This window comes from Chelon labrosus (assembly GCF_963514085.1).
Source record: "Chelon labrosus genome assembly, chromosome: 21".
Taxonomy (NCBI): domain Eukaryota; kingdom Metazoa; phylum Chordata; class Actinopteri; order Mugiliformes; family Mugilidae; genus Chelon; species Chelon labrosus.
In genome coordinates, this window is record NC_140354.1 from 8,877,297 (window position 1) to 8,900,510 (window position 23,214).

Genomic DNA, 23,214 nt, shown 5'->3' on the forward strand with positions numbered 1-23,214 from the left:
TTTCGTTGTTTGTCATTTTAACTGACAGGGTCATAAAAATCCTGTCATAATCTATTTTTACCCGTCACTTTAATTTTTTAAAATGATAGTAATGACATATTCAATAGCATTTAATTTTCATTCATTTAATTAATATTCAGTCCAAACAAGCTGCGATTAGAGAGAGCCGATTAATAACCTCACTCGCCACCAAGTGGTCAGGGGTTGAATTGCAATCTGTCAAAATAACAGATGGCCTTCAGATTTTTCCGTCACAGTTTAAAAAAAAAAAAAACAGTCAATGACGGAAAATATTTGGTTAACGCAACCCCTGATCTAGATTCAAATTTAGCGAACAGTGTGAATTAGCTTCGGTTAAAGCTCTTGTTTTAGCCAAAGTTAGCCTTTACTTCCTTAGCCTCAGCTACCCTGAATACAGTCACTGTGGCCTGGTTTTCTAGTTCTTATTACCTTTTCATGATCCCATAAATTATTCATGAAGAGATGTGAGGTTTGGTAACACATCGAAAAGTCACATTCCACTGTTTAGGCAGTTTAATGATGACAGTATGTTAAATACAAATCCACAGCTGGAAGAAGTTTGGAACATTAAAACATGACACTATTGCTGCCTTGTTGTGTTGCGTGTTCACGTCTAAAGAATGGCGAGCTCGTCATAACAAGAGAGGTCAAAGTTTACAAGTTTGAGATGATGTACAGCATTTTCTTTAAAATTTTATAACATGTCTGAGCAAAATGTTGATGTTCATGCATCCTAAATCTTTCTTCATGCCTTTACATTTTGTACACTGGGTTAGTTGCTCGTTAGCATGCTAAACTGTTAGCCTTAGAGCTTCTAGACCAGACATGACAGTTGCCTAGCAGCGTTGTTCTCACGACACCGTTGCTAAGGTGCTATTAAGCTAGCTAACGTCCTTTAATAAGTAACAAAACATTTTATTTATAATCTTTATATTTTCCCTGTGCCCTTTAGATTATCCAAACAAAGTGTACCATTTAAAGTAAGTGCAGGTAAAGTGTGTTTTTTTTTTTAGAATAATGCTGTTAACCCAGATCCATAATTTAACCACCAGTTTTCAAACTCCGAGCTTAGACTGCCTTTTCTAGCAACGCTCTGCTCCTCAAATGCTATTATTTTCTTGCTTTATGGGTGCAAAGACAAAAACAAGACATTGTTTGGCTATTAGTCAAAGCAGCCCCAAATATTAAATGAAGTAAAAAAGAGAGAACTCAGGTAAAGTGGACAAGCAGTCAGATGATGTAAACGCAAAAATGAAACAGTCTTGAAATCACATGAGGGAGGGCTTTCTTCTGCCCCCATCTTTTAGCCCATGCACTATTGCTTCTTCTCTTTCAGCTTGTCTTTGATTTTTTGCGGTTCATCATATTGTATCAAGCGCAGGATGTCCTTGTTGTCCATCACGCCCTGAATGAATTCTCCCTCCAAGATTTTATCTGTGAAGGAAGAGAAAACAGCACGTGTCAGAACAGCTTCGACGAATGCTTGTGAAGGTGAAAGAAAATCAGTTTTAAAATCAAAGAAAGAGATGAAGCGTAAATCACCGTTGTCCTTCTTCCCGAAAAATGCCCAGATTTTCTCAGCCCTCTTCTCCGGTGTGTTTTCATCTTCAGGGAGGTTCTTCTGATCATCCACAGGAATCATGTTGAATATTGACTGCAGGAAAGTAAGTAGGTTTTGTAAATAAATTCACTTTAGCCATGAAATGAAAAGTATTCACTTAGCCGAAAGATCTATCATCACACATTTGCAGGTTCCAGCTTCACAAATACGACATCAGTTTATGTGTTTGTTTAAAGTGTAAATATTTTGGGGTTTACGCTCCTTAAAAACTTTAGTCTGTGAAATTATGACAGGCAATTTACACATAGTTTTACAGACTGCAATATTATTCAGAAAAATAATTGCTAGATCTGTATTAAAATAGTCTCTGCTTGTTATACTGCTAATAAGGAATTAAAACCGTATGACAAACTGTACATTATGTAACCCTAATATTAGTTACTCAGCAAAGCAGCTTTGTTTCGAATCATGAGCCAAGCCCAAAGTAAATTAATTAAACCAATGTTTTAATGCAATTTACCATCTGTATTTTACAATTTACCCATAGAAAGAATAAAGCATAAGTACCCTAACAATCTCTAGGATTTCATTTTTGCTGATGGTTCCATTTCCGTCCACGTCATACAGGGCAAAGGCCCACTCCAGCTTCTGCAGAGTCTTTCCCCCGGAGGTGAGGTGTAGTGCGACAATGTACTCCTTAAAGTCTAAAGTGCCGTCGGCGTTGGTGTCAAAACTCCTGAATACATGCCGTGCGTACGCTGTGGGGTCTGCATCTGGGAAGAAGCTGGCGTAGATGCCTTCAAACTGCTGCTTGCTTATCTTCCCGCTGGGACACTCTTTCAGGAAGGACTGGTACCAGGTGCAGAGCTCGGCTTCAGAGTATTTGGTGTTGGATTTCAGGTCTTCCAGGAGCCCCTTCGACAAAGCGCTACTCTTCGTATTCCCCATCCTGCTCAAAAAAGGTAACCTTCTTCGTTCGTGTTGCTCTGCCTTGTGTTCACTCTGCAAGCCCCTCAAAGTGCCAAATGGGATTATTGTCATCACTATCTAGATCCAGACAGCTGTCTTGAAGATTAAGAGGATAACCACGTCACACAGCTATGACACCTTTTTTAAAGACACAGTTAAATACAGGAGGTGTAAGCAGAGGATTAAACGCAGCAGGTGGTTCTAAAGCTCAACATCTGTGTTTTACAGTGTAAACATACATATGTTATTTGGGTGATTCTTAGTTTAAGAGAAAGTTATGTGATAACTATGATTGATCATATGTTTTAACATAAAATGAAATCAAAAATGGTTCATTAAATTTAAACAAAACATCACTAGTTGGTGTACATAAAAGTATGTTAGTGTTTATATATTCTGAGTAACGTTGCCTCAAAATACATTTAAGAATTTGATCTGAGTTTGATACACCTCAAAATATAAAATCAGTGGACAGTCTTTCAAAGAAAAGACACATAACACACTCAGCTTTTTTATTTTACTTACCGAACACCAAAGGAGTTCCCCAAGAGTCTATTATGGGTCCTGTTCTGTTTATCATTCAGCTTTTTAATGTGATGCTCAAAGTACAAGCCTGGCTATTAACCCTATAACTGATGTTATAGGGTTACAATTAATTTGATACTTGTTTTAAACACAAACAAATTGAAATTTGTGTTTTATTCTAAAAGAAGACTTATATTCAGGTCATGTAGTTGCATGCCCTACTTTAAACATGAACGGAGGGAGACCATGATCCCAGTATTTGGGTATCTGGATGTGTTATAATACACATTTAAAGCACTATTTGACAAAATTTGATAGAAATTCAACTTCTTGTACTGAAATAAGGCTTATTTTACGTGGTTCCAGTAGTAAATACTGAGCTTAGAAAGCGCCAATCTCATAGAATAAACTACATTTAGTTTATAGAGCCACTTAGATTCAACTCTCAGATTTCTGTTAGTACGTCTTGACTTAGCTTCTTTAATCACTGCTATGACTGTTATATGTTGTCATTACTTTTTATTGGTTTTGTTTTATGGTTTTTGTTCCTCCATGTGTTCTTAACAAATGTTGTGGTATAAAGAGTCTTGATCTAAATCCAAATCACTAAAGGGAAGATATTCTGAAAACCAAGCCTAGATTTTGCCACTGCTCGGAGGACAGTGAGGGATTCAGACGAGACCGTCTGGGCGCCTGGGGTCGCCGTGCAGCCCCGTGTGGTGTCGGCTGCTCATCCACAATGGGATGAGATTATCTGTGTCTCCATTATAATAGCCTCAGGGAAGATTACAATACCATCTGCTGCAGTGGTGCCAAAACCACACCAGGTGAAAGGTAATTAAAAAAACAGGGTAAGTGGATAGAGTGATGGGATGGCTAAAAACAAAATCTGTAAACCCACATGAATGCATTGTGGATACGGACAGAACCATGTGAGAACTTTTAAGGTAGGATCAATTTAGATACATATAATCAATTCTTGATTTAGTTCTGTTTTATATCAACGTGTTATATAGATATAAGGTTATTTTTTAGATGACATTAGCATTAATCTGCAGTAATCCATAAGTGGCTCTCATGCGTCAGGGGCCAAGAGGCTGCTGCTCACATCTGACGCAACAGTAAACAAAGTGACGCAAATCTGATTGTCATCTTGAATTATCCTGTGCCGTGTCATACCAGATACGATGATTTACAAGGTAGGTAATACACATTCACTTAGAAAACTGAGATCGGATCTGGAGAGCATAGCTGGCTACCGTTTTATTTTTCTACTTAACGATGGAAAGTGATTCTCTGACTTTGTTTTCCTCTCCAACCACTGAGCATAATCTGGGTGCATCCATCTGCAACTCTGGATGTCTAACTTTGCAAATCAGATTAGGAAAACCCTAATCATTCTTTAACCTTTAAAAGATCATCTCATCCTTTTACATAATCCCTTAGGCTTTGTCATAAAATGGACAGAATGTTAAGCATCCCTATCTCAGGGGAAAAAAGGCATTCAGTCAAACCTCACATCTGTCACCTGTGTACGCCAGCAGGTATTATTACGTAAAAAGCAATGAGTCAAGGAAACATTCACTGTCCAACTGGCTTACCGCTTCATCAAATGTAACACTGGACTTACTCATCCTACATGGAAGCCAATGTTCAGAATAATCTCTTTATATTCCGTGGGAGTACTCGGGCCCTGTTCAGACCTTGCATCAACACCCGTCCTGGGCAAGCCGATCGCAAGTGGCCATCTGTGTTCACACTTGGCGTTAACATGGGTCTCCACACGCGTGTCCAGCTATGCTCTCCAGGTCCGATCTCAGTTTCGCACTCTGTATGCAAATTGAGTATTTTAAACAACTGATGTCTCTAATGGGTCTCTACCGTTGTTTCAGAACCATGAACATCGCTGTTTTTTGTGCGTGCATCATGACTTTGGCACACACGTTATTATTTATTGATCTCCAACCTGTCGTCAGTTATACCTGCACAAAACGCAAATATCTATTTAGACGCAAATGGGATATTTCATCCAACATGGCATCATCTCTAAATCTCCGAGGCCGTAGTGTAGCACAGTTTGGGTTGTCATGCACAAAACGAATTGTCCTTCCATGACATGGTCATGTCTGTTGACTTCAATCGGAATAAATCTAGACCAATGTTTCTCTTTAAGCTCTGATGTTTTAATTTGTGTGACTCATAAAACATTGGTTGCTATGATTGAGGAAACATTCATGCTCTGTGTCCAGGTTAAGAGAGCGTGAACGCTAAGGCATTCAATTTTTAAACAAGTTTTCCGCAGCACAAACCCAACGGTGACACGTTTGTTTCAGGAAGTCTGAGCTGCAGGAAATTATGACAAGACAAATTAAAGAGACGAAAAGACGAATATTTCAGATCAAAAACAGCAGATATTTCCTCCTAGCATCTGTCATCTCCTTCACACACTCCTGTAAGTAATATATCTTCATCTGTGTATGCCACATCAGCAAGTTATTGGACACGAAGAGATTTGTCTTGCATGCACACACACACACACACATCAACACACACACATTATGGATGGATTTTCATATGAGACTGTACACATTATGTCACGGATAACCGACTGTAAAACAGACGCTTGATCTTCTGCTTGTGGCTTTGCAAATACAGAAAAATCAGGGAAATATAAGAAAAGCCTTGTTATGGATTACAATCTAAGCCCTAATAGTAATCTTTTTTTTTCTTTGCTCCAAGGAAGTCTGGACTATAATTTGCCATTTGTAATGGATGATATTGAAGGCAAAGATTTGTAGAAGGGGAGGAGCGATGGACGAGCAGTAGAAAGAGTGAAATACTTCAAATGAAGCAGTGGAAAACAAAGACAGCCATGGGTTTCTATTGTTTCTGTAGAAGTGCAGAGAATGCACAGCAGCGCAGAGGCAGCAGAGGGATGTGCAGAATTCTCACCAGAGGAGAACCCAAACGCAACAAGATTATGAAGATTTGATATATCTGCTGGGAGGCAAAACACGGCGGCTACATATCGAAAAGCCAGGATTAGTTGCCTTTTCATTTCATTTCCTCTGGCCTGGCCTCGACCATGAGGTTAGAGCGAGGGCGGCGGGCTTCTCTGGCGCTCACCCTCAACTTTGTGGCGCTCGTCTTTGCCTTATCAGCGGTGACCACCAGCTACTGGTGCGAGGGGACCAGGAAAGTGCCCAAGCCCTTCTGCACGGGGCCGCCGGTGAAGGTGAAGCAGTCGTTCTGCATCCGCTTCAACAGCTCCAACATCAACGACAGCCGCCTGGTTCAGTACATCTTTGAGACGGGAGAGGATAAGTTTCTCATGCGGAAGTTCCACGCGGGAATATTTTACTCCTGTGAGCAGTCCGCCGACATGAACGGTAAGGACACTGTAAGCCCTTCAGCTCCAGGCTGAAACAGGAAGTGATGATGGAGGAAGTGGCAAAAAATGACTCTCTTATACATACAGAGGAAAGGTGGCAGAAGCATGAACGTGGTGTAAAGATAGAGAAATATTTTAAACTTCAGTGATTTACAGGAATAAGTAAGTTGGAATAAACTTTTTATTACTTTTTACTGGGCTCTGGAACATTCATTCAATATTTTTGGGTTTCCAGCCGCTTTACAATTTGATAAAACTACAAAATGTGAAGACTTGTTGCTGAGTTTGTAATAAAAAGGTACCCTGCTTGAGGGGAAGGGAAAACTTAAAAGGGACCGAACAAAACAAATGAAAAAGTGAATATATATCAAAGGCAGAGGATTCGTTCTGTATGCTGTATGCTATGTTATGTCAAAGCCTGGAGTTTCCACTTAAAGATAAATCCCATGAAACAAAACACATCACATTTACAGTGAGAATAATTAGGATACTGAAAGAACTCAAGTAGTAGCATCAAAGCATATTTGTAGTTTTATTTTAGCAAAGCTACCAGATTATAAGCGTTTCTCTACATTCAGTCATTCTTCCATGCGCCGCCCCGTTGGGTTTCATAAGCTCTGAGTAAAATAAGTTAGCATAAGGATTTGCATGCAGCTAAAAGACAAATTGTCAATCTAATCTACCGACTTCCACCAACATGGCCAGTGTATTTACATAACCAGTTTCTCAGAAAAGACCGGCCCCACAACGTATCATCTGATGCTACTCGGTCTCAGCGTCTCCACCTAAGTCCATGCTTTTTGTAAACAGATTTTTCTTAGAATATTACATAATTTTTTATTTAGTTTTTTGCAAAATGTTGCTTTTTTCCCTTGAATTCTGAAAAGATTCAATCCCTTTTCTCAAAATATAATCTTTGTAAAATTGTACGACCATTGCTTGAAATGTTGAGGTACGTTTTTATATTTATTACTTTGTATTACTCTCTTGAAATACTCACTTCTCAAAGTAGTAACCCTCGTTTTAAGTTCTATAATCAAAATCTGCGAATATGCAGAAGTATGACATTTGTTTACAGACAAACGCAGTTCCATGATTTATGCAAATGAATAGTTAATAGTTACTTGAATATTGTTGATCACAACTTTCAAGGATACTCTTTTTCTCCAGAATTAGAGCAACATTTCATTGCTTCATTTTTTTTTCTCACAGGGTTTGACTGTCGAGACTTCTTTGATATTGCACCTGAACACGAAAGAGGTTGGTAAAATGATATTTCATATAATGTGTTTGGTTTTATTTCATTTTTAATGTAAGAGAAATTGAAATTCGGTGAGATAGATTATTAAGTATCCCGAGCTGTCATCAAATCGAGCTGCAAACTGGGAGACGCTATTTCTGGAAGTAGTCCTCATTAGAAGTCATTCATTTTTTAAAAACGGCTCAGCCCTGACAATGTTACGTCACTCTGAGTCCTCAGTCTTCTACAGCTTAGATTAGCAGAAACTTCCTTGACTTCAGACTTTTCAAACTTCCAACTTACTGAGGTCGTTAACATGTTTCTTTACAGCTGAATTGTCACACCCAAATTAATTGATTTGGAAGAAACGTTTATTATGGAAATGGTGGAAATAAGCTTTCTGCGTATCTGAACTGTTTTGGTGTCATTAGGAGGTGTTTGGGGTGGATGTTGGGTCTACAAAACATTAAATTCTCACTCCAAAGATCAGGTTTGCATCGTGTCTGTAGTTTAGCCAGTGAAGGTGCTTTGGTTCAGGTTGGGGAAACGCGCTGTGTGCTTAACCATAACCGTTGTCAAGAAAACATATTACTGGTATAGTCAAGGTCATTTCATAAACATTACCTACATGACAACAAAACTCTCAGGTAATCAGGAACTCCTCCCATGGTGCCCGGCGATCTCACCTTTGCAAGCATAAGCAGCTGCTGTCCCAATTTTATAAACCCAGACAATGTGCTTCAGATCTGCAGACCTAAAAGGAGCAGACCTGTTGTACATCCGCCTTCAGAGAACGGGATTATTCATCAGGAACATGGTATTATGAGGACAACACAAGTCATTTCTGCCTCCCTTCATTTCTGTTTTCTGTGTGTTGCCCAGGGGTGCTGTGGTTGTGCATAGTGGCTGAGACTCTGTACCTCAGCCTGCTCTTCATGGGTGGAGCTCTGATGACTCTGGAGCAGTGCCCCTGCTTTAGTGTCATGAACAAGCTGAAGATCAGTGCCTTCGCTGCCGTGTGCACTGCACTGTCAGGTAATACCACTCATCAATACTTCTCACCCTCCATCAATGTATTCATTTGTATCTTATTCAATGCCAAGTTATATTTGTTGTTTTCTCTTTATATATCAGTGCTAAATAGAGCGAATCGAGGTAAAGTTATTTTAAAATCTGCACTGAGGTAACGCAGCTGTAGAGGAGCAGCAGGGCAGCAGGTCATGCTGGCCGAACGAAGTGAGGCTGACTGTCAGCGAGCATTCAGAGCAGCTAACTTCACTGTGTCCACTCACCGCCTCGGAGGATTTACTGGTTTGTGGACTAATCGGATTGAAGCCGGGGCCGCGGTTTTGCCCTGTGCCAAGACCTGCCCAGAGGAGCTCCCTCCCTACTCCTCTACTCCCCCATCCCCTAGCACCCATCCCCCCTGTTGTTAGGAGTTAATCCCAAGAAAAGCAGCTGTGGAGAGGCAGGCTGCTGGATGAGGGAGGGCCAAGATCGGACAGACCAGTTCACCTCACCCACAGTCTGCCCGAATACTACGTGTCTCAGGTTTTTCCTCTGCCACTGTACATAAAGTAATGTGTCAGTTCTGAACGATGTGTGTTCTAGCCAGAGAACAGCACAATCTGTAAAAGCAAACAGTTTTGAAATAAAAATGTATCAATAGGGAGATTTGCCATCTATAAACAATGTGACATATTTACACTAAAAAACATTACGACAAAATGCTGACATGAAAAAAGAGACATTGGCAATAAAAATATATATATATATATATATATATATAAAACTAGACTAAAAATCGACACCTTAGAATTAAAATAGCTAATGTTACCATAAAAACAACTACAATTAGCATACAAAATGGTGGCATAAGGACGAACAAGTATTTATGCAAAGTTATAAATAGCAAAAAAATACTAATATTAGCATAAAATGCTAACATGAAAGAAATCAGCATTACCATTTTTTATGCCGATAAAAAATCAGAATGTATGTTATGATAAAAAACAACTACCATAAACATAAAAATGGTAGCATAAATACCAACTAGCTTTTCTATACAACGTTAAAATTATCAAAAAAAAGTAATTCTAACATGTAAAAAGTAGCATTAGCACAAATAACTAACATGAATTTGAAATAATACTTAATGTGAAAAACAAAAATGCTAACAGTGACCGAAGCTAATGTTAGCATAAAAAACACTGTTAGCATAAATCCTAGATTTCCCAACGGAACCGCCTGTAATCAGTAGCAATGGGAAACAAAGTTACCAAGGTTACCCCTCAATTCATATATCACTAAACAAATAGGTCATTTGTGTAAGTGGAGAAAATGTACATCTCACTGCACTGATTTGCTCTTCTTCTCAGGCCTTTGTGGGATGGTGGCCCACATGATGTTTACCACCATATTCCAGCTGGCTGTTGCCATGGGGCCAGAAGACTGGAGGCCCAAGACCTGGGACTACAGCTGGTCGTATGTGTAAGCACCTTTTACATCTCAACAAAACCTTATATAACATTAGTGTTAGTCATGGGTTGTGTACTTATTATACAAGTGGGTATCAGCGCTACTTTTAACAGGCTGAGGAACATCCACATTCTGAGTGAAATACGAAGTTTATAGCAAGATAAATTTGCCCAAATGTTTAAAGCTGGTAAGGACCGATTTCTTAAATTATTAACCAAACACAACAAGCACTGAGTGTTCCCATGCGTTGCATAGAGTTATGATTTTAAGATAACAGTGACTTTAGTCTAATTCTGTTCTCAAACCTCTTCTCAGCTTAGCGTGGGGCTCCTTTGGCACCTGTATGGGCTCTGCAGTGACGGCGCTGAACAGGTACACAAAGACCATCATAGAGTTTAAGTATAAGCGGCGGAACATCGAGAAGAACATGATGATCAAGCAGAAGATGATTGACATGGACCTCCCCGATCAGATGTGGGACATGTACCTGACTGCCGTGCCCGCTGACGCAGAGACACCACCAGAGCTGCCGGCCAACGGCCACAAACCTTCCACAGGAACAACATACGTGGTGGAAATGGACAATGTACCAGAACAACAGGGAGAGGCGTATTGTTAAGAATGGAGTCATCATCTGTCCCTTCTGCGACCCACTGGACCAGTTTTTGGGGCCGATTTCTTCGTCCTAAATTGACTCTTGTTCCTGGATTTAAACATCTAATACGGGAGAATATTTGTTCCTCTCCACACATCCACTGTGTGTCTAGGAAGCCAGAGCCCAGATTCTTTCTGCAGAAATAATGCGACATCGTCGGCTTTGAGAAACAACATGCATTTAATCAAATCTTTCCATGCAATATTATCTGAGGGAGGAAGGGAAGGGAAGCCGCAGTTTCAGAGTCTTCACTCTGGGTTGTGGCAGTCTGCCAGACATGCGTGCTACAGCTGCATCCTTCTCATCTGCTTCAGCATCAGCAAAACTCGTCATTTCCACTCAATCTGCATAAAAGTACTCTGGTAGATGAGGCCAGGGGAGAGCAGTGACTTCCTTGATAACATAACTGTAGCATCACGGGTGTATCACCAAACAAGCCCATGAACGTGGCAACCACAACGGCACGTAACATGACCACGCAGAGATAATAAAATGACCTCAAAGACTAACAAACAACCACACAAAGTGGCATAAAGAGGTGCTAAATGACCACATTTCTTTCAGGTTTGAGGTCTTGCTCCTGTGTTGGATGAGTGGGTGGTCTCTAAATTGTCTCTGTCCAAGAGCTTGTTGTCTCATTGTGTGTCCATGTACAGCACAACCAATCAGAAGAGACTGAGACTAAGCAAAAAGTACATCTCAAATGTGTCTGGCGCCACAGTGGAGAGCATCACAGCCGAGACTGTAAACCAGGAACAAATGGGTTGAGCTGATTTTGTAGAGCAGCGTCCAGTGTCATGAGGTCACCACCTGGCATTTGATAGCATGTTTGCAAATAATGAGAGATTAAGTGAAAATACTTTATGTCCAGTGTTAAATCAGGAATTACTTTGTGTCATGTTTGACCAAAACAGCTGTTGTCCCAAGTTATAATTTATCTGATGTTTTGTTGTTACTGGTGACATACATATTATCTTATTTGAGTCATTAATCATACACCGGACTAACAGACGAGTGAAGGGAATCCTCTTTAATGGAGTAAGACTGACATCTGTTGGAAGTAGACAATACAAGCAGACCTTCCAGTTTATCTGTCTCTGACTCTCTGAAGCTGCAAAATAATATATGACTGTGCTTTTCACTGTGTTGGTTGCAAACAACTGAGAAAAACAAAAATCCATTTATAAACTTCATTATTGTTGAAAGAGGTCTATCTTTACCATCTGATTGCATTATTCTGTGGCGGTTGGGGGCAGTCTTTTTTTTTTTTGCCTTTCTTCCTTGCAGTTATAAAAAAAAACAGTCTAAAACAGGATTGGTCTGCTGGGGTGAACCAGATGATTCCATGACACAAGCTAACTATGCTAACCTTATTAACCACAGCCTAGGACCTCCTACCTTATCAACATACTATGGCCAAAATATATAATTTTTGTAATTATTCTTTTTTAAAATAACGTTTCTGTCCTCTGTAATTGACCAAATGTCGCATAAACGTCCCATCAGCCTCAGCTGCATTTTGTGTTTCAGGCTAATTAGCTTTGTTCCAAAATACAGCTAGCATGGCCGTAGAGATTGGTTTCACAAGCCATTAGGATTCATCGTCTGAAGACCACCGACATCTGTAATCAACTAGTCTACCAAATCATGACTGAGATATTTCAGTCTGGGCCAAAATGGTCATTTACGTCGACAAGACTTGTTGAGAGGCCAGGAAACGAGGAGCTCCAGGATGATCCGATTTGTGTCCATTTATTGCTCTGCAGACTTATTCTTCAGAAAATAGCTTTATTTTACTATAGCACAGGTAATCGACAGGAGAATACAAGCTCATATATCCTGACTTTCCCCTAAAATCAACGTACTTTGAGAAAAAAATTATCACGTTTTAATTCAATACATTTTCCAGAGAGAAATTTGTAACATTATAAATATCCAAGCATGACGCTTAGATTAAAAAGTACAATCTGCTACAGATTAATTTATTTTACTGAATCGTAGTTAACATTAAACTTGTGATTCTTTACATATGTACTGAATTACACTCAAACATTATAAATCATTTGGCACGTATGCGTGTTGTTAATTTGAGCCAGCAGTCCAGCAGTCCAGCTCATAGCGGACAAATCAGGAAGAATCGGGGACGATAAGGTCTTCATAATGTTTTTCTGGGTGCTCGTCAATGTATTTCTTTATGTACCAACAGGAGATGTGGGCCTTTAATTTTTCTTCAACCAGAAAGTCCATGGCGGCCTGAGAAAGAAGCATTAAACATGTTTCAAGACAAACTTCTCTTGTATGACAAGACACGAGCAGAGTGACGCCTGAAGCTCTTACCTGTGACAGCAGCGCAGCGACACCGTGACCCCGGCACGTCTCAGGTACAAATGTGGACATCAGATCCACCTCTTTCTCCCCGGTGAATTTGTACTGCAGCACCGCACACTCCTGGGGCCCTGGAGACAGAAGATAGTCACTAGTCACCACTTATAATATAACTCTGAACACTTTGGCAGAGTTAATGATCTACAGAGCCAGCTGCTAACAACAACATAAACATGTAAAAACAGTAACAACAGTAAATGTCTCTCTTGTTTAATTTTGATGGGTTAAAGCGTAATTTATTAGATTAAATTATTATTAGACATTATATTAACCACACAGGAAAATACTGTTTGTTAGAGATTGTCAACATACTGTACCAAAGTCCCTTCCAGAATGCCTCTATTTAGCTGCTAGCTACTTGCCTGCTAATATTATGCAACTGTAAACACAAGGTCAAACATGCATTAAAATACATTAGTTTTGCTTATAATAATTAGGCCGAACTCTTAGTCAAATTAAAACTAAAGGTGTTAAATATAAATAGTTGATGACGGTTATGGAGTGATTTACCCAAGTCAAATGTAACTCAAAATCACATATTTTTAAATGCAGTTCTCATCGCGAGATAGAAAAGTGAAATCTGTTCTACAATAAACAATCGCGCCATAAAACAGTATCACAGTATTCTTAACGGAGGTTAAATAAATTAATATAAAAATAAATAAATATTGTGCTTCACGAGGCCGCAAGTGGACGCCGGGCTCTCTTTCAGGACATAACCCGGGATCAGAGCTTCAGCCCCGGGCCGTGTGCTTACCGGCGCCGCTGCTTGGAATGACGGTGAAGCGCAGGTTGTGTCGGTCATGTTCCACCGTTAACCTGCTGCTCACTGAGCTGAAGGCGCTGCTGCAGGTCTCCACTCGTCGGGTTAATGCAGAGAGTCTGGAAATGATTTTAAAGGCCATTTGTGATAAAACAAACACGACACGGCAGCGTGTGGAGGACCGGGCAGTCGTTCTCTAGCATGCCCGATAGAGGGCGCCAGTCAGACGCTTTCACTTACGACTTGACTTTGACCTGTCCTATTAATAATTAATAATATTTATTTTGTTTGACTTTCATGAGAATATGCCTTATTTAAAACTGATTCCGATTTGTTTTACTGGTTACTTGTATAAAGTTAGTTAAGTTGTATTTAGTTTTCTGTTTGGGTACCACCAGGCGCAGTTTGTGCCCCTTGTGTATGTAAAACACTTAAAGTTGTTGCTGAATTAGATTGTCTGGATATTGTCTGGATTTAAAAAATAAATAAGCCATTGTATGATGAATAGTATTTTTAGCTGCCTTGTTGCTCCTCTTGAAATCAAAGAGTATTTCATACATTCAAAATAAAACTCAAGGTTTCAAGCAATCTGCAGGGTTTTTGGCAGTTTGGCAATAACTGAATAATTTGCATTGAAGGTTTTAAATAATTAATTGCAAGGAAAACTGTAAATGATTTAAAGTTTCCAGATAACTGAAAACATAAAGAGTAGATCACTAGTATGAAATCAAGCTCATTTAAAGAAAACAAATTTGCTTTCTTGTGCAATAAATGCATATTTTAAAATATAATTCACTATTCACTAATCTCAGTATAGTAATCCATTTCCAAACATACCAGACTCTTTAGCTGGAGGAACTATATGATTTCTAAGTTGTATTACAAACTAAAGATCTTTGGTTTCTGAAGGTTTAATGGAAAATTAGCAAGTAGTCACAAGTGGAATACTAATCCTAAAGCTAACAGTGAGGTGGAAGATTTATTGGACCAGACGGACTGCAGCTTCTGCACTTGTAGTAGCAGAATTATGAAAATACACAATTTTAACTCAATGTATTTCAACCAGGAGAGACTTTAAAGAGGAAAAACAGACTATAATATTATTTTAAGTATGCTTTATTTTACAAGGTAGAAACAGAATGATCTTTGGCTCTCGGACCCAGGCAGGATGAAGATCACCAGAGTAGAAGGAAGCTGATGGATCCAGATGGAGAGTGTGGCGGGAACTTGAGGGTTGTGGTAAACTGTCAGGTGCTGAGAAGGAGCAGGGTTTTGCTGTCGCTGTTGGCAGCAGAGGTGGAAGGAGAGCTGCTGTACTCAGCTGTTATATGCTGAAGGAGGCTGAGGACATTATGTTCGACACCGAGTTGGAAGATGGAGGTCTATGAGGTGAAGTTAGAGGTTTCACAGGTGGAAGGTTCGGTGCAAGAAGAGTTCTGTCACTCGTGTTCTGTCAGACTAGAAGAGCTGCAGGTTATGTGATTGGAAACGCAAAAGCTGCTCTGTAGGAAGAGTTGGTGGAGGCTTTAAAGAGTTTCTGGCAAACAGTGAGATGACTGAGGACTGAAGGCCATTATTTTCAAGTGTTTTAGAATTATATTTTAGCAGGACTGTAATCTCCCATTATTTTTTTGTGTGTGTGTGTGTGTGAAAAAGAGCAGGAAGTGTAATAACTAAACAAAACATTAGCAATTCACTTGCAACCACCTGGCAACCACTTGAAACTCTGAAGCTAAATCAGACAGCAGAGAGGGTGACTCGTTTTGTCAGCATACAGCACACCCATAAACATTTAAGCAACCTTTATCAAAGTCAGAGTCAATTCAGAGCATCCTGGATGGACTGAATGATTGCATTCTCGGTTAACTGAGTGCTGACTGTTTTTATTCTTAACTTCCCCTAACCCTGACATTAACTTAACTAGTTCTTGTAAGCCCTTTCCAGGCTGCTTAACCTGAACCAAACCTTAACCATGAGATGTGTAATTCATTTGTTATTGAACACTTGCTAACAGCCTGTATTATTGCTGTTCTCTGTTAACCCTTACCATGACATTTCCTATCCTTGACCTTTTCATCCAACCTTGTCTGAACTTTTTAAATTACATTTTCCTTACCTCTAACTCAAGCTTGATGGTCCTGCATGTCTGATATCCATGTACCAGGACCTAGTTTCATGTCCAGCTTTTATCAGTGTTTATTAAGATGCTGCTCCATCACCTGAAGACAGCTTAGTAAAGCTCAGTGATAGGGTGTCTCCCCAAGTCCCAAGTGTTAAAGAAATTCACCACTTCAGGCCAAAGCACAACTTCCTCAAAACTGCATCAATCTAATTAACTGTCTGTGCATCTCCTGTCAAACCATGTCCCGTGTTCCTTGGCATTTTACAAAAGCACAAGTCACAGGGTTCTCGCACACTGTACTTGCTCACAGTGGTGTCAAGGTCAAGCAATCATGGCTGCACCTGCCTTAGGTTGTCCCGAGGTTTAGCAGGGGGATCTTACCCGTCATTGGTTGACAGCCGTCCATGCTTGATCGTTGTAAGGAGTGGATTTGTTTAATTTTAACAAGCGGGATAAGATCAATCCAGCTTTAAGGAGGATCTCATTGTGCCTGACCTGACTGGTGTAAATCTAATACATATGGGACTGATGATCAAATCAAATTTTATTTATATACCACTTTTCATACTTAAAAGCAATACATAGTGCCTCACAGATTCTTCCCTCTCTGCTTACTTTACGTTCTCAATGGCCAGTGTGGCACTTTCAAGATGTCTAGACCTTGCTGCCACATATTCGGTCATGTATGTACCCATGGCCCATTTACAGTATTTGTACACGTCACATGCACTATTTCATAACTTTCTGTGTCTTGGTAAAGGACACATCAGTCTGCTAGGACATCAGCACATGAGGATAACAACTAATAACTTTTCTTAGGTGAGGTCAAGTTAGATTTGGTTGGGAAAGGTCATGGCAGGTTCTGGTTTCTAGATGGTTACTGAAATGTATTTATAAACAGATTAAATTAAATTATTTAGCCACAGTTTCCCCATTTGGGTTTTTATTTTCTCAGTGGTGCTGGATTCGGTTACAGCAGGTAAGGCTTGGTTAGGTTAATTTAGCTTTGGTTAGAGTAGATATGGTCAGGTTAGTTACGTTGAGGCTAGAAGTGTGCTGTTTAACTATCAAGTGGTTTGCCTTGGTATTTCCAGGTGGTTGCAGTGGTTTGTCTAATATTTCAGTTTTCTTTATCTAAATTTGGACAGGTTAGGAATCCATTGTTGTCTAAAATATCTCTATCTAAAAGAATGCAACTGGACTGGAGTTTCTCTGAGTTTCACTTCTCATCCAGAATACTTCCCAGTTGGACAACAGTAACAGGGTTGTTCACCCTCCACCCTCCCACCCACGGCCATCGTGTCAGTTGGTAATCTCAGCAGAGTTCAGGTTTAAATGTCTGTCAGATCATTTCCTCTTTCAGACAGTTTCATCTTGCTAAAATGTGTACACTTCAGAGTGTCCCTTGTCAACTAGATGTCATTTTACTCCTGACTAGGGCTCTGTGAAGCCGAGGTGAAGCTGTTGTTTTGTTTCCCCACAACACTGACCCCATTCACTCCTTGCATTAACAAACATCAATCTGATCGCAAGTACAGGTGTGAGCACACCCAGGATGCATTGAGGACACAAGTGAGTGATATTCAACCTCTGACCACATTAAGAGGTGGTCTAGGACCCCATCCAGACCTGGCATTAACATTCGTCCTGGGCAATCCAATCATAACTGTACAGCTTTAAGTACCTGTGGTCACACCTTCCATTAAAATGCATCTCCACATGTGTCCCCTGCTGATGGGAATTGATTATGGGGAAACTTTCTCCCCAACAGCCAGTTTGACAAGTGTAAGGGTACTGCGACCTGTAAGCAGGGTTGGCCGTGCTGTTCGTGCTGTCTGGGTAATTAGATGTACTCTGTATAGTAGTAGTATCTGCATAGTAGAGGTGCAGACACTATTGTCTGGCGTTCACCCGACGAGGGCTCTGTCCGGCATGCTCCGATTGTGGGAATCAAAGTGCGACCTGTAAGCAGGGTTGGCCGTGCTGTTCGTGTGCAGCGTCGTTGGGATCTTGAAGTGTGGCGTCTTCTCTCTGCCTTCACCGCGAGACAGTGACAGTTGGGCCGTGTGTTCAGCTCCCTTCGCTCGGCTGTTGAGACCACAGCTCGTGTCTCTTCCCTTCCTACTGCGTTCTGTGTGGGGCTGCACTGCGCAGCCCGGTGACGTGTGCTGCCACCTGGGCATGTCGAACGTCTATCCATGGATTCCAGCCTGATGCGGTCGCTCCATCTTGTGCTGCCAGCGTTCTACATGACCCCATTAACCGCACAGTAATTCCACCGTGTCCACACAGCTTCAGGTTCTCCATTAGCGGTGGAAAAAAGATTTGGGATCCGGCTCATTGAACCGGGAACAACAGAAGACTCAAGAATCATGAATCTAGACATCTACTGAACCGGCTCAGTTGAGTCCCACCACATTTGATTGATATGTAATCAGTAAACGTCACCATTCAAACATCTTACATCTCACTCGGCAGATAAACGAAATGTACTAACCGACTTGATCACTATCAAGAAGCGCAAACTAAGGCACTCAGCCACTCCAGGAGCGAATCCGCTGCAGATTCACTACTCATGAGTCCCTGCTCTCAGTTAAGCAGGGACTCATGAGTAGTGAATTTGCAGTGAACAGCCACTCAATCGGTCGGCAGAGAAACGAAACTTATTTATTCTCATCTCAGAGAAAACACAAATACTCTTAATCTGTTTCCGCCTATAGCCAGTCTAAAGACGGACAAAACTGACCATAAATTTAGACCATTAATCACAGACATTTGCTTAATTCGTGTGGATAATACAAATATACAAAGAAAACAAAGTAACATGTTAATAATGAAACAAACTTAACACCAAAAACTCAGCTGTGGGCGGGGGCCAGGAATAGTAATAAACCTACGAGCTAAAAGCAAACCCAACAGCTGGATATTAACCCAAATAAACGAACGAAAATTCGAGGCGGGGTCCACCCTGGACATGTCTTCAGTCTATCACAGGGCTAACACAGAGAGACAGACAACCATTCACACTCACATGCACACCTACAGCCAATTTAGAATCACCAATGAACCTAATGAGCACGTCTTTGGACGGTGGGAGGAAGCCGGAGTACCCGGAGGGAACCCATGCAGACAGAAAGGCCCAGTCGGCCCACGGAACCACGGATCCTTCTTGCTGTGAGACATCAGTGCTAACCACCACGCCACTGTGCCACCCCGCGAATGAAAATATTTAACCAAATATTTAACCCACACAGAAATAAACCAAATGAGCAACAAAAGAAAATATTTGACCCAAACAAATAAAGCAAATAAGCAAAAAAAATAAATAAATCAAACCGACAGGAGTTGTGGTGGGATGGAGAACCCGAAACTGTGTGGACACACAGTGGAATTACTGTGCAGTTAATGGGGTTATGTAGAACTCTGGCAGCAGAAGACCAGGTTCCCAGCAGAACATTATATTGTCACAAGATGGTCAGTGTTATTCACTTGACCTGTCAGTGGTTTTAATGTTATGGCTGATCAATGTATTTTTGCTTTCTTTCCTGTTATTAAACATTTAATACAATTTGATGTTTACACACATTGCTATTGGGCAGTGAACATCGTGACTGCAAAGCTCTCTGAGTACCAGTAGGTTGAAAAGACCATTTATTAATCGGCAAGAAGTCAAAACTTTGCAGGACTGAGACTGACAGTGTGTCCACACTACAAAAGCAATAGACTACAAATGATTTTAAATGGAAGTTGACACTGGCTGCTGATGAACGTGATGTGCAACAAATCAAAGTTGCTCCAGTGCTTTCTGTTCTTAAAATGTAAAACACACTGAAATAGCACACAGTAGTAGAGTCTTTAACTTGAAAACCTTGTCAAGGAGTCACTGCTTCCTGTGATATTTTGCATTTTATAATGGTTGCAATTAAAATAATGCAATTAAATAAATAAAACTGCTGATTTCAAACTCTCCTCTTAGTGACCTTGTATTATGCTGTAAAACAGGGGCGTCAAACATACCCCGCGGGCGAAAACCTGAGAACACCAGAGGATCTAATCTGGCCTGCGGCATGAACTCAACTGTAGATGAAATACTTATTCTCTTGTAACTTGTGTGATCATGACAGTTTGAAGCTGGATGAAACAAGCAACGCCACCTGCTTCTTAACTGAGCTTACGCCTAACCTTATAACAGGTTATTGCAATGTGCATTCATGAGTGGATTTAAATACTCTTGAGCAGTACTATTGTTTTATTATAATTCTTATCATTTTAATCATCATCACCCTGAGGCAGGATCCTCTGCATGGTGCTGTGATCCTCCTGCTGTGTTCACGATCACCTCTGAGGTTTTCTGGTTGTTGTGCATCTGGTCTGTCTCAGCACAACCCTTCACCAGCTGCTGGATCAGCCCCGTGATGGGCCATCTTGGTGCTGGTGAGGCCCTTCAGTGAGGTCTCCATGTGTGAACTCGATCATGTCTTTAGGAATACCGTCTTTAACAAGCTATGAACTGGATAGGGTTTAAATTTGGTAAGCGCCAAATTACATAGTAAACTTCATTCAAAATGAGGTGTGAGTTCGATAATTAAAATAAAAGATTAGAAAGACAAGTTCTAACAACAAAAACCATTAAAAACAGACAGCTGCATAATACTACTACATGGACACAAATAATTATTACAACTGTAAGGAAGTCCACAAATGCAAGAAGTGATGAACCCATTTAAGCATAATACCCATTTCTATGCAAATTCTGCATTACTTTATGAATGATAAACAGTAAACACAAAGAAATGTGTGTTTTTTTTTCTGCTGGGGAAATATATAAAACCATGTTTAACTACATAGATGCAGAAGGGGGTATTCTTTGGATGTGTTAACAACTTATGGATTTTATGGCAAACCATACGTTTACACAAAGTCCGAGATGTTTGTGAAGACAATGATGTTGTCAGCTGACACAACATTAATGAAAACACTTTATGGTAAGGCTACATGAATTCATGATAATTTGTGCATTAAATTATGCATGAATTATCAGGACTTCATATATTAATACATACACAGAACAACATATTAATTATTGGTACAACTACGGTATGGGAATCATCATGATTTATGAGTTATTAATGATGCTCATGATAGTAAAGTCTGTAGTAAAGGGATAAGCTAAAAGCTGACGAGTCAGAGCCAAATAAGATCATGATTAACTGCATTACTTTATCATGACCTTATTTAATTTGACCGTTTTTCTCAAAAATGAAACCCTAATATTGCAGAATGAATGATTATATTGTGCCATGGCTGAGAGATTAAAAAATGCGGCTATAATGGCAGTCAATGGGACATTTTTGTCCGCTAAGGTCTCAAGAGGATAATAAATTATAAATCTGATGCCACACAAAAACTAACAAGTCAATATTTTAGCTAATCTTGGTCATATCCATTATATGAATTTTTTTTTTGTTTTTTGTTTTTTGTTGTTTTGAAGCTTTATTTTGTCCTCAGAATATGGTGTCTTAAGTCTGCAGTAGAGCTGCTTCATAGCTGAGTTCAGGAACTGGTGATGTTATTTTCAGTTCCACTTTACTGGATAATCAGGTAGAATAAATGTATGTTACCACCAAGCAGACACATATTGTGTTGTTTTCACACAACGTGTTAAATCGACCACATCCTATTTCATCATCTCTTCTTTTGCGCCTAATTCTTGAAAACCAACGGTAATGGCTACCAGGCAGCTGGAAACTAAAGGTAAATGTCTTTGCACTTTATTTGCTTTAGCGAAAATAATAATAGTTGAATTGTATTTAATAATAGGTTAGGCTTTCTGTCATTCTGCTATGACTGTTTTGCTAACTAGGCTAGGCTCAGTGAGTGTGAAGTTTGGAGCTAGCTTCCTTATGCTAGGTGATGTGTGCTACCAATTGTCAAGCATAGACGCAAAAGTAGTGTTAAAATCATTTTATTCATTGTCTTCCTATAGGCTATAGCTTTTTATGTAATTATATCACTATGCAATGCTAAATAGCGCATAGTTTGGCCATTTCAATGTTAGGTTTTAGTTTTCCGTGGCTAATTTAATATGCTAACTTGATCAGCATTTTGTTTAGCTATTAAATCGTAACAGTGCAAGAAAGCAAAACCTGGCTCACAGTTTACCTTACAATAAAAACTTTAAAGTTATTTATTTTGTCATAGAGTTTCATCATGTTGAAGGGATAGACTGTGGTTGAAGCATTTTTTGTTTGTTTATTTATTAAGTCACCAAATATGTATGTAGCTAGCGTAGGGAGCTAACGCTATGCTAATGTCCGCCTATGTGTTTAAACATCATTTGTTGTAAGAAAAGGACACGGACCCGTCCAATTAAATGACGATGGCTCAATTAGCCCCGAACTGAATCCAGTCCACACTAACTAAAAAGGCGGACGTTAGCATAGAGCTACCAAGCTAACCAGCTACTGAGCGCGCCCGGCTAATTTGCTGTAGCCTGTTTAGCACCGAGCCGGGTTGAACGTGACTTAGAGAAGAGGACAGGAAAAGAATTATGGCAAATTGGTGTCTAATGGAACTTCCTCAGTATGATGCCATCTCAGCAACACACAGTGCGGAGCTCTGAGCAGCTCGTTTTCCAAACCACACTGGTTTTTCATTAATCATCTTTGGTTATACTGTCATACTACAGACCATCTACTGCCACCTATTCAGGACTTGGTTCATTTAAATATTAAAATGAAGACACAGAGAGGCAGCTGCATCAGAGCCAAAGCAGCACGTTTTTAAATAGATCATCAGTGTACGTTGTTGTTTATCTAATGAGTGTTGTGTTATTCTACCATTCAAAATCCTAAAAAATAAAATAATATTTTTTTAAAAAGCAGGTTGAGCTTATGCATAAAATGTTGATGTACAATAAATACAAAGCTTCAAAATGTTATGTCTGTTTATACTTAGGAATAGGATTAACACATTTTTAACACACTAATGTGCCCATATAAAGACTACAAATCAACACAGTACTTGTGTTAAAAGACACAAAATGTGTGGTCCTTATATAGACACATAGTGTGTCAGGAATTGACACAACTTGTGTTTGCCATT

The 23,214-nt window shown here is 39.9% G+C and overlaps 3 protein-coding genes across 3 annotated transcripts; 1 reads left to right on the forward strand and 2 right to left on the reverse strand.

Annotated features, from left to right (window-relative positions):
- Window positions 1-1,220: 1,220 nt before the first annotated feature.
- On the reverse strand, window positions 1,221-2,543 carry rcvrna (recoverin a). The gene is made up of 3 exons (XM_084570381.1): window positions 2,150-2,543; window positions 1,564-1,675; window positions 1,221-1,455 (listed from the first exon to the last, which is right to left on the reverse strand). The coding sequence occupies exons 1-3, from the start codon at window positions 2,528-2,530 to the stop codon at window positions 1,337-1,339; spliced, it is 612 nt and encodes a 203-aa protein (XP_084426507.1). The 5' UTR covers window positions 2,531-2,543; the 3' UTR covers window positions 1,221-1,336.
- A 3,618-nt stretch (window positions 2,544-6,161) lies between these two features.
- gsg1l2a (gsg1-like 2a) lies at window positions 6,162-10,898 on the forward strand (the record flags this gene model as incomplete). Its single annotated transcript, XM_084571434.1, has 5 exons — window positions 6,162-6,465; window positions 7,680-7,727; window positions 8,590-8,742; window positions 10,086-10,197; window positions 10,501-10,898. 5 exons carry the CDS (start codon window positions 6,162-6,164, stop codon window positions 10,802-10,804), a joined length of 921 nt encoding a protein of 306 aa, XP_084427560.1. The 3' UTR covers window positions 10,805-10,898.
- A 1,494-nt stretch (window positions 10,899-12,392) lies between these two features.
- LOC311507282 (protein NATD1-like) lies at window positions 12,393-14,185 on the reverse strand. The gene is made up of 3 exons (XM_084571574.1): window positions 13,983-14,185; window positions 13,178-13,296; window positions 12,393-13,093 (listed from the first exon to the last, which is right to left on the reverse strand). Exons 1-3 carry the CDS (start codon window positions 14,128-14,130, stop codon window positions 12,968-12,970), a joined length of 393 nt encoding a protein of 130 aa, XP_084427700.1. The 5' UTR covers window positions 14,131-14,185; the 3' UTR covers window positions 12,393-12,967.
- Between the last annotated feature and the right edge of the window lie 9,029 nt (window positions 14,186-23,214).

What these genes read in the sequence shown, in the direction of transcription:
- LOC311507282 (XM_084571574.1), bottom strand. Translation starts at nt 14,130, where the DNA reads ATGGCCTTTAAAATCATTTCCAGACTCTCTGCATTAACCCGACGAGTG. An exon ending in CATTCCAAGCAGCGGCGCCG is followed by an intron (nt 13,297 to 13,982) that starts GTAAGCACACGG and finishes TTCTGTCTCCAG; the next exon opens with GGCCCCAGGAGTGTGCGGTG. An exon ending in TCGCTGCGCTGCTGTCACAG is followed by an intron (nt 13,094 to 13,177) that starts GTAAGAGCTTCA and finishes CTTCTTTCTCAG; the next exon opens with GCCGCCATGGACTTTCTGGT.
- rcvrna (XM_084570381.1), bottom strand. Translation starts at nt 2,530, where the DNA reads ATGGGGAATACGAAGAGTAGCGCTTTGTCGAAGGGGCTCCTGGAAGAC. An exon ending in AAATCCTAGAGATTGTTAGG is followed by an intron (nt 1,676 to 2,149) that starts GTACTTATGCTT and finishes ACTTTCCTGCAG; the next exon opens with TCAATATTCAACATGATTCC. An exon ending in TTTCGGGAAGAAGGACAACG is followed by an intron (nt 1,456 to 1,563) that starts GTGATTTACGCT and finishes CTTCCTTCACAG; the next exon opens with ATAAAATCTTGGAGGGAGAA.